This window comes from Bacillus rossius, chromosome 3 (genome assembly GCF_032445375.1).
Source record: "Bacillus rossius redtenbacheri isolate Brsri chromosome 3, Brsri_v3, whole genome shotgun sequence".
In the NCBI taxonomy this organism is placed as follows: domain Eukaryota; kingdom Metazoa; phylum Arthropoda; class Insecta; order Phasmatodea; family Bacillidae; genus Bacillus; species Bacillus rossius.
The window spans coordinates 17,045,718-17,055,674 of NC_086332.1; the positions used below are offsets into that span (position 1 = coordinate 17,045,718).

Sequence of the window (9,957 nt, forward strand, 5' to 3'; positions counted from 1 at the left end):
CAAGACACGCACCCCCGCCGTCGATTCAAATGATTCTTCACCAGTTGTGGGGTGCACCTGAATTACTATGCACTTAGCGAGTTGTAGAAACTTCGGTTTCTGGCCTCGCCCACGCTTACTGCCCCGGACGGCAATATGATGAATCGGCGGCGGTTCTCTCGCGGTCCGAATACGGTCAGGACCGAAGTTTCAGTCGGGTGGTTTCCTCGCATGGGCTGAAACTGAAAGTTCACGCTGGACGTGGTTTCTGTAGCGGTTGCCCGCCAGGGACTCGAAGTGCGTCACGCGGTCGGCGTCACGCGACGGGACAGCTTTTTTTTTTTTTTTTCCTCGCGCGCGCGAGCCACGTCACGCCCGCGCAATGCGCTATAAAGCCGCCGGCACACATCCGCGAACAACACAGCTGATCGCCTGCCTCGTTCCGACACACGGACACACGGGCACGACAGTCAGGGTAGGTGGGTGGCGAGGGGAGAATATATTCTGGACTGACTACTTTACTTTTGAAAAAAAAAAAAAAAAAAAAGGGGGGGGGGGAGACATATGAAATACTTTCTAAGCGAGTGTGTGGCCTGGGGTTGTCTCGCAGATTTTTTTAAGATTATTCTTGAGCCCAATTTTAGGTTATCTGAGGACCTTAGAGTGTTTTTTTTTTTAAACCTTAATTCTCATATCAAAATTGCCGCTTGTGTAAGGTATTTCCTTACATTACCACTGAAGGCTAATCTCTTATTTTGCTTTATTCGGTGGCCATACTTCAGTCATTTTGAACTGGTTAATTGTGTGCATTATTATTGACGGGAAAAAAAATCTAGCTGTGTAAACAAAATGTGGGGGGGGGGGGGGGGTGTTAATAGCCCCACCCCCGCCTATTTCTGACCACGCCCTCAATAGATTCCGCACTTTGCTCGTTCCCCATGTATACAAATTCATTCATTAAATTACTTGATAACGATTTCACACGGTATAATTAACAGTATATGATCCAAATTTGTCTTGAGAGTTACTCCCGTAACTGACTGGATGACGTGCAACTACGCATGCCAATTGTCTGAAAAACTGAAGATACGACACAATTCCCTTCGGACGCTTGGGTGTTAATTCATTCCAGGAACTGGGATTTCGACGGACGTGGGCAATAGGCGCCAAGCTCATGACTCATGACGTACGAGGCTAGACAAGCGACGACTATGGTTCGCGCCCAGACACTTGCAAGTGACTCGGATACCATCGATCGTCGCGGACAATATGTTTCATGACCCTATTCTGAGACATACGAGGCTTGACAATTTTAACAATTTGTCTATTTCGTCATCGGTAAGCATATTTTAATTTGACTCTTTTAGAAGGCAAGTTTCGCTGCCACTACGCAAACATAATAGAGTTTGTTAACAGAAAAACATCGTGTGCCAGACACGTACTGATATGAAACGACATCATAACATTTATAATTTGATATTCCATGGCACTGGCGGATCAACCGACCGCCATGTTCTCTTCAGATACTCAAATTCGACTATAGATTGCAGCACTAATACTGTAGTAAAAACAACTGACTGCCGAAAGTGTGCAGCACACAACAATACAAACATTTTTTTTATGATCTTTTGTTCGATAATTTTTATTGCGGTAATTACGCGCATTAAAAAAAATAAAGAAAAATTAAAGTTTCCTAATACTTTTGTTTATGCGTAAAAAGTTCTGTTTCAACTCTATAACATAAAAAAAACTGGAACATTTTAACATTACAATGAAAATGATATCAAACGCCCTGTATATCCTGTATATCTTCAAAATTGCTTACAACGAATTTCATAGTGGCTAACCGCGCAATAATTATAAAATAAATATGACACATTTAAAAATAATAACTTATATACATCGTTAAAATTAAATTACGTTATTTGAAGTAGGTGGTCGAAAACTAGTTTGCAGTGTTAATGTTGATATAATTCAGTGGTGAACCCTAACGTACACAACATTTTTTTCCTCTACTCTTCACGACGTTTCACAACAAAGGCTCAACAGGCAAGTAAGGAATCCTTGGACACGCGAGAGTGCCGAGGACACGGACTCACCGTTTTGGACGAGATGCAGGAGTCGTTGAGGTAGAGGTGGTGCGTCTCCCAGCGGCGCAGGAACTTGGAGCTGAGGATCTTGCTGATGACGGTGCGCGTGTGGTTGAGGTAGCACACCTGCACGTCGCCCTCGCGCAGCAGCTTGAAGCGCGGGCCGGCGCTCTGGGGCGGAGCCCCCGCCAGGGCGCCCTGCGGTGCGGGCGGGACGGCCATGGAGGACGACGAGCACGACGCGGACGACTGCGACGAGCAGCTCGGCGAGTCCGACTCCACCGAGCCCTGGCGCGACGTGCCCGCCGACGAGGTGGAGGGGGAGGAGTCCCCGGAGCTGCCGCCGTGGCTGTTCACCCTCGCGGCGGCCGCCAGGAAGGCTGGCGTCGCCCCGCCCGCGTCCCCCCGCGGCTCGCGACAGTTGTTCGTGCGCCCTTGGTCGGCCCGGCCCTTGGGGCGCGCCCGGCCCTTCCAGCGTCCCGGCGGGGCCTCCTCGGGCGTCGCGGCGCCCTCCCCCGCCGGCTTGGCGAAGCAGAACATCAGGGCGGCGCACGACGACACTTTGACGGCGGCGGGCGTATCCTCGGCCCGCGGCGGATACGAGTATATCACACACTGACACACACTCCACGCACTTTCCAGTCTCGAGCTAACGAACAACTATTCCTTTAAGTTATGCCGTTCATTGGAAAAAAAAAAAAAAAAAAAAAAAAACTAGATATGTTCTTTACCGCAAATTATTATTTTTTTAAAGACACGCGACAAGCGTTCACTGTTACGATACAATTCATTGGGAATTCAAGCCCCACGTCAGGTCTAAATATTATCACGCACTAATGTTTAGTTCCGATGAAACTTCAAAAATTCTTCGTACTCGATAAACAGCACCGTCTTCTATTGATTCCTTCGTCATTCTCACTACATTAATAAAATAAATGAACGGTCGTGTAAATTATGAAAATTTTCGTGTTGTTTCCTAAAACACCTTTTGAAATTATACACTAACATTTAATATGGTCACAATAATCTAATGAGGCCATTATGAGGAATAAAATGTAAAGTATCAAAATTAGTTCGTTTAGCGTTTTGATTACCCACGACAACGTGAAATAACAGTAAAAATTGTAACTCGGGATAGGAAAAGTATTATTTGACAAGGCACCCGACAACTTCCGCCGGCCCACTGTCGAATGTTTACTATCGCGGAGCACCAAACCCTTCCTTCTCCCACTTCGCCAACAACATGGCGAGGAAGGTTATCCCTCCTCCTTGCCTCATTTCCCCCCCCCCTCCCACAACCTTTTTCTAGAAAAAAAAACCATAATAGAAGGGAGTCCTAGATGTCCGATAGGATCGATACTTCACATAGTCGACTCACTATTTCAACGGTTAAAGGTTCACTCAAATGGCTGAGGGTAGCGCCACAGTCTAGAAACAATTATACCAACTTCTTCCGCTATTGGCGATAGTACTACCATATAATGAACTTTCCGTACTACTACAGTACTTTATGACTCAGAATAACTAGCCAATAAACCGATAAAAAAATTCAATAGGACATATTTCACGCAATAAATTTTTAATTATTTTAATTTTTTACAGGATTGCTACTTTTATTTCATTTTTATGGTCTGTAACAAAACCAAACTTTTGGTAGGTCACTATTACAACATTTCAACCATGAGTAAGTAATGTCACAGCCACTTATAAAACTAAATGTTGTCCCTGGATAGACATTAATAAGTATTTCTTCAAATATTCTACTGTACGACCAATATTTATGTTTCGTGTTCTTGAGTTTACATTTATTGTGGGCATTTATAGTATTTACATGAAATACCTGGGCTTATGTTTGAATACTTGAAGAGAGATAAAATAAGTTATTAACATTACCAGAGTATGTAAGAAAAAACTAAAAACATACAACCGAAACATATTTCATTCAATCAGTAAAGTTGCATAGTCGTACATTAAAAAATACACATATATAAAGAAATACGATGGAATACCAGTTGGTACTTAGACCCATTCTACAATGACACAGATGCAGAGCTGGATCTCGAAACTGGAGACAGATCTCACAGATTTATCTACAATAGTAGCAAATAATAGTACACATCCATACTAATTAGATCGGCAATGCTCAGATCTTCCATTTACATTATTCCATGCGAGCAGTAGAAGCTGAGTATTTATCTGCAGTTATAGCCATGTTTTTTTTAATTTTATTTTAAATATGTTTAAAATAGTTTCATGTTCATTATATTTATATGTAAATATTATAATAAATAAAATTTTATAATTTTATAATAATTTTATAAAAATAAATAATTTTTTTCGTAACCATGAAATTAAATATCATTGGTTGTCATTTAATAAATTTGCAGAAGCGATAGTGAAAATTTCCAGAAATCTCCCTCCATTTACATGATCCGTCACCATTTATGTGTCATTGAATAATGTGACATAGCAGAGGAGTCTCTGTATAAGAAATATAGATAGAGAGCTTAATCGCCACAGGTATCATATATTTATAATAACTTTAATAATCAAATTAATTCACACAGACAAAACACAAATTTGAAAAGTAACATAATATCAAATATTTTGTAGTTTTTAATCATATGAAAAATAAGTTACAGCATTGTTATGATATTGATATTAATAAAACGTTGCTACAACTGCCAAAGTATAATCCAAGAGTATGCTTTCTGCAACATTGCTAGGGAATGTTTTAAACAATACATCAATTGAAGTATTTATATTTCGTAACAATTCAAACAAGCATTAAATTTTTGGGTCTCGAAGGAAATATTGCTCTAAATTTGAAAAGGTTCGACAATGCAATTGCAACTATGTAACATTGTAACAGTGATTTTGCAACATATTGTGCTGTATAGTCAAATATTTCATGTGCATGGAAATTAATTTTAAGTTAAATTAAGCATAATGATTTTAATTTACTGTTAACTCTATTGCACTATTAATAAAGTTAATAAATACACTTTAAAGAATTAAGGAGGAATAATAGGAAATAGAAATACATTGATTTGGTTTCGTTAAAGGAAATAAATTTATTTAAAGGGATGTTTTAAAATAACTTGTTTTCCTGTGATGTAATTGACGTTTAGTATTGGATACATTTTATAAAATAACAAAAGTTATAATAATGTAAATAAACATTATTTCAAGAGCTTAAAAATCTTACGATGTTTGTTTTGTAACTGAAATAAGGAAAACTTTAAGTAAGTAATCTAAAGTCACTGTTGAAACCAATAAGGCACCTTTCCGTTTTGTGTAGGACTACTGAATAAAATGTTTTTTGATAGGTACCTAATTTGTCGGAACACATTCACTATCACCCTCGTTAATGTTTGTTATGTTTGTAATATGTAAAAAGTAGAAAAATAATTATGTTTGCAAGGAATTAAAAAAGTGTTGTTAACATCGTTTTTATTGTGTTCAAATTGTAAAATAACATGAAAGGCCAAAGGTGAAAGACATTATATTCTTGTTTGCTTATGGCAATCGTCAAACTTAAATCATTTGCTGTGTATTTATTGAAATTCAAGGGTTTAACTCGTGTACTTAGTGGATGTTTTCGCTTTTTCAAGTTCACCACTGTTCCATTTTCGTGCCCTTATGGCAAGCCATCAGACTGTGTAGTTATAAATTGGGTGTGCGTGTAGGCGAGTGCAAGCTAATAATGTAAATTGTAAGGCCTTTCTTTAAAAAATTATATAATTTCAAATGTGTTTTTGAAAAGTGCAGATAACCCACTATTTACTCAGAAAACAGCGTTTCAGAATTCTTGCTGGTTTCTGAGACGTTACAGTTTATAGGTTACATTAGGTAGCCTGTGCAGTAACGTGAGAGTAGTCCTTGTGCGGTAAATATGTATTGTACGGATTAGCGCCAAAAAAAATCGTACAAATATGAAATAACTTTCATTATATGCTCTTTTATGTCCTCTTTTCAAAACCGCCTGCGGAGATTAAAAATTCCAATTACTTTTGGAGATATCGCCGTTCTTATTTTGCAATACAAGCCCTATCTAATCATTCAACAGACGCCATTTTATATTTTTCCGTGTGTGCGTGAATGCCTAAATAACAGAAATTTTCCATAAGGTAAGGTTAGTTACATGATAAATACTTCAAAATAAACGGAAATTAAAAATAATATCAATTAATTTTACTTGTATAGTTTTAAGTATTTATAATGTAACTGACCTGACCTAACAAAACGGGACAAAGGTAGATTAGGTCAGGTCAGCTACAGTATAAATACTTTGAAACTGAACGGACATTAAAAATAATAAAAATTAATTTTAATGGTTGTTTAGTTTTAAAGTATTTATAATGTAGCTGACCTGACCTAACAAACCGGGAAAAAGGATGAACAGTAGGAACTCACGTAATTTTCTGTTTACGTGATGTAGTCGTTCAACTACGTCGCGAAAAAAAAAAAAATACTTGTAAACAAGCAACAATGGTAAAACGCGGGAAGCCTACGATTCACTCATCCTTCTGGACATACCCGAATACTCACGTTGGCAAGCCTTCTTTCAACAGACGAGAGGCGAACGCCCGATTGTGCATCTTCGGTTTTTTTTTGTTTGTTTATTGTAAATAAATATGCAACTCATGAAAACTAATGGTCAATTAGGTTATGTTAGCTACATTATAAATACTTCAAAACATTGTGGATGGTTGATTTGGTTAGGATAGCTACATTAAAAATACTGTGAAATCATGTAATAGGTTTCCTAGCGCTGGATAGCTACATATTAAAATGTTATTTGCTAAGCAACCATAAAATGATTTTACAGTTTTTTTAATGTAGCTATACTTACCTAATATAACCAACCATCTACAATGTTTTAAAGTATTTTTAATTACTTCTTGCTAATTTTAAGAAAAGAAGGCTTGCCAACGTGAGTATTCGGGTATGTCCAGAAGGATGTGTGAATCGTAGGTTTCCCGCTGAAACGCCGCATCAGTGCACAACATGAAAATTAAAAAATTCCATATCTCCTAAAGTATTTGGAATTTCTGATCTCCGCCGGGTTTAATGAAAAGAGGAAGTTAAAGAGCCCAGAATAAAGGTATTTTCGGATTTTTAAAATTTTTTTTTAAAAAAAATCGCCAAAAAATGAATATTAAAAAATTCGATATCTCCAAAAGTAATTGGAATTTTTTATCTCCGCAGGCGGTTCTGAAAAGAGGACGTAAGATAGCATATAATGAAAGTTATTTCATATTTGTACGATTTTTTTTGGCGCTAATCCGTACAATACATATTTACCGTCTATCTTCATAAATGATGAACTTCTACTTTCATCCTATATTTAACCTCCGTTGGGGATGAATTTTCAAAAATTCTTTCGTAGTGCTCACCTATGTCATCTAAGGAACTGTCAAGCAAAATTTCATGCTTCTAGACCGACTGGTTTAAGCTGTGCATTGTCTGTCAGTCAAGTAGTGTTTTATTAAGTAGATTAGAGTAGCAGAGACTGTTTTCCCTGAGAGATTGGCGTGATCACTGTGCTTGCTATAGTGACATAAATTTATGTTGTGTTATATTTGCATAGTCTAGACTGTTTTCCACATGAGATTGGCCTGATTGTTGTTGCTGAGGCTATTTAAAAAAGACAATGTGTAATATCAGTAAATTTCAGCCAGGGCCAAGACTGGTTTCCCCTTGATATTTTACATCCTTATCTTTTTGAAAACAGCCTCGGGTATGCTGAATTTCTAATGATCTCTGAACCACAGGATCAAGTTGCAGTTAGTATCAAGTGAACAGTGGGGCTGCGACCCAGTAATCTGGTCAGTCTGTGAAAAAAAGTGTTGGCTATGCTAATAAAGCACAAAATGGTGATGGCTGCATCACTGCACAGACAAACTAATATAACCTATCAACTGTAATTTCTCAGAAACCTGTGGGAATTTTGAAACACTGTTGTCAGAGTAAATGGAAGGACGTCTGGACCTGATATAATGGGCCAGTGGTCTGTAGTGAAGACCCTCTACTGATTGTGATTTGGCATCTCATTGGTTAAGCTGCCTGTCACATGACTGCTGATCTGCAGCAAATCGGCAGAGTCGTACAGACAAGCATGGTTAGTTTTTATTCAGTCGCCATGCCGACAGGTTGCTGATAAGCATTTCATACATCATTGGCTGCTGTGAAGGAGGCAAAATAGAGGCGTGCCAAGAGATGTGCACAGGCCCAGTAGTGGGAAGTCAACATTCATTTGAAAATTAATTATTTTGATAAGGCTTGAGTTATAATACTCAAATGTGTGTACAAATGAACATAAAACAACTTAATTAAGATAGCATATGCACTTTACTCATGGTAAAGTGACGATCGCTAAGGAGGAAAGTGTGGTTATGTTCATTTTATTTGGAACTCTGCTGTGCGTTTCAGCTTGAAGGCCTAGAGAGACCAGATAATATCTATGAGTCAAGGAAATTACTCAAGGGTGTAGTGTTAGGAAGGGGCAGAGTGGGGCCAGGCCCCCCCAATAGAGCCAGAATGTTTTTCAATTATATTGCACCTCATTAATCAGGAGCCCTCTCTCTTTAAACAAGTATTATTATATAAACATAAGTAGTGGTAGTGTAAGGAATTATCTTTCATAAGTAGCAATTTTGAGCTTTAAAGGTTTTGAAAAGCACTTAGCAGCTAGCCTAAAATGTCTTCAAAATTATCTTAAAAAAAATTTGGGGAGGACACCCCAGGGCAATTTCCATAAATATCCTCCCTCTTCACAGAAATGGGCCTTTCTAAAATATATCGTTACATGTGAGAAAACAGATTTGAAAAGGGTATCTTAATTAACTACAGTTTTATTTATTGACTACTATTTAACTATTAATTAAATTACACTTGATGTTTGTTCATAAATTAATCTCTTTTTCAGTTAGCATATAGTTTACTCTCCCCTGTGGAGCTCAACTCAACAATGGCTCTCCCTACTGCTTGTCCCTTACATCGCACCTCTGTCCCAACACACTGCCTGGCACTACTCTCTCATCCATCGCACACAACGCAGCCCCGATGCACCAGTCTCCGCTCACGAAGCCTGTCGCTCGTTCGCTCACCAAAGGGTTATTCAACCTCACTTTGCTCCTTGGAGGATGGCGTCACCATATTTATACCCCTCAGACCCCTTCTGGAATGGTCTTGCACCCCTTTGAAGTGTCGCACCGTAAAAGTCGACTTGACACCTGTAGCTCTCAGAACAATGGCATCCTAGTTACACCACTCCATGTGGCTGTCTCCGGGAGCCCACAGAATTATCCCAGAGGAACATAGGGTTCAATGACAAAGCGTGGCGGAATGGGGAAGCAGAGAAGGGGGGTAGCGAGGTGCAGTTGCTAATCTGATTAAGGGTGTAGCACTAATGGACCGTGCCCCACCCATGGGCTAACATGTCAACTGGTTGGCTAGCTGAGCCACTGGGCTGCCTCTTGGTCTCACCTTGTAACATTATTCTTATAGCACCTCTTTTGCACCCTTCTCTCTTTTCACAAATACTAGCTACACCCATGTAAGTTTTAGAAAACTTTGTAACAAAATCTACTATAAAAAATACTCATCTTAACAAATCCACCTGCTGCTGTATGTCGCAGCAATGTCGTGCACTGTGTGCACAGCAGTATTAGTGGTCAAGAGTTCTTACTGTGCTGCCTACCCTATTCCAGTATGGTGTATCCACAAGACACTGCTAAGCATCAAGCCTGAAAGGCCCAGAAGCATTAACTAAATTTCCATGATGGTTAAGTGGATACTAAAATAGTAAGGTTGCGTGAATGTATGAGACATTAGTCCTTGTAGACATTGTGGTCATTAGCTGATGAGGATGGGTGAGATTAAA

The 9,957-nt window shown here is 39.0% G+C and overlaps 1 protein-coding gene across 3 annotated transcripts in view; it reads right to left on the reverse strand.

The window, feature by feature from the left end:
* Window positions 1-3,320, reverse strand: part of LOC134530282 (C-Maf-inducing protein-like) — a 344,834-nt gene extending 341,514 nt beyond the window's left edge. For 2 of the 3 annotated variants that reach the window (XM_063364992.1, XM_063364991.1), the window contains exon 1: window positions 2,079-3,320. In XM_063364992.1, coding sequence (XP_063221062.1) covers window positions 2,079-2,609 — 531 coding nt within the window. In that variant the 5' untranslated portion in view covers window positions 2,610-3,320. The remainder of the gene's footprint in view (window positions 1-2,078) is intronic. The other variant, XM_063364990.1, reaches the window with a different exon arrangement.
* Window positions 3,321-9,957: the final 6,637 nt, after the last annotated feature.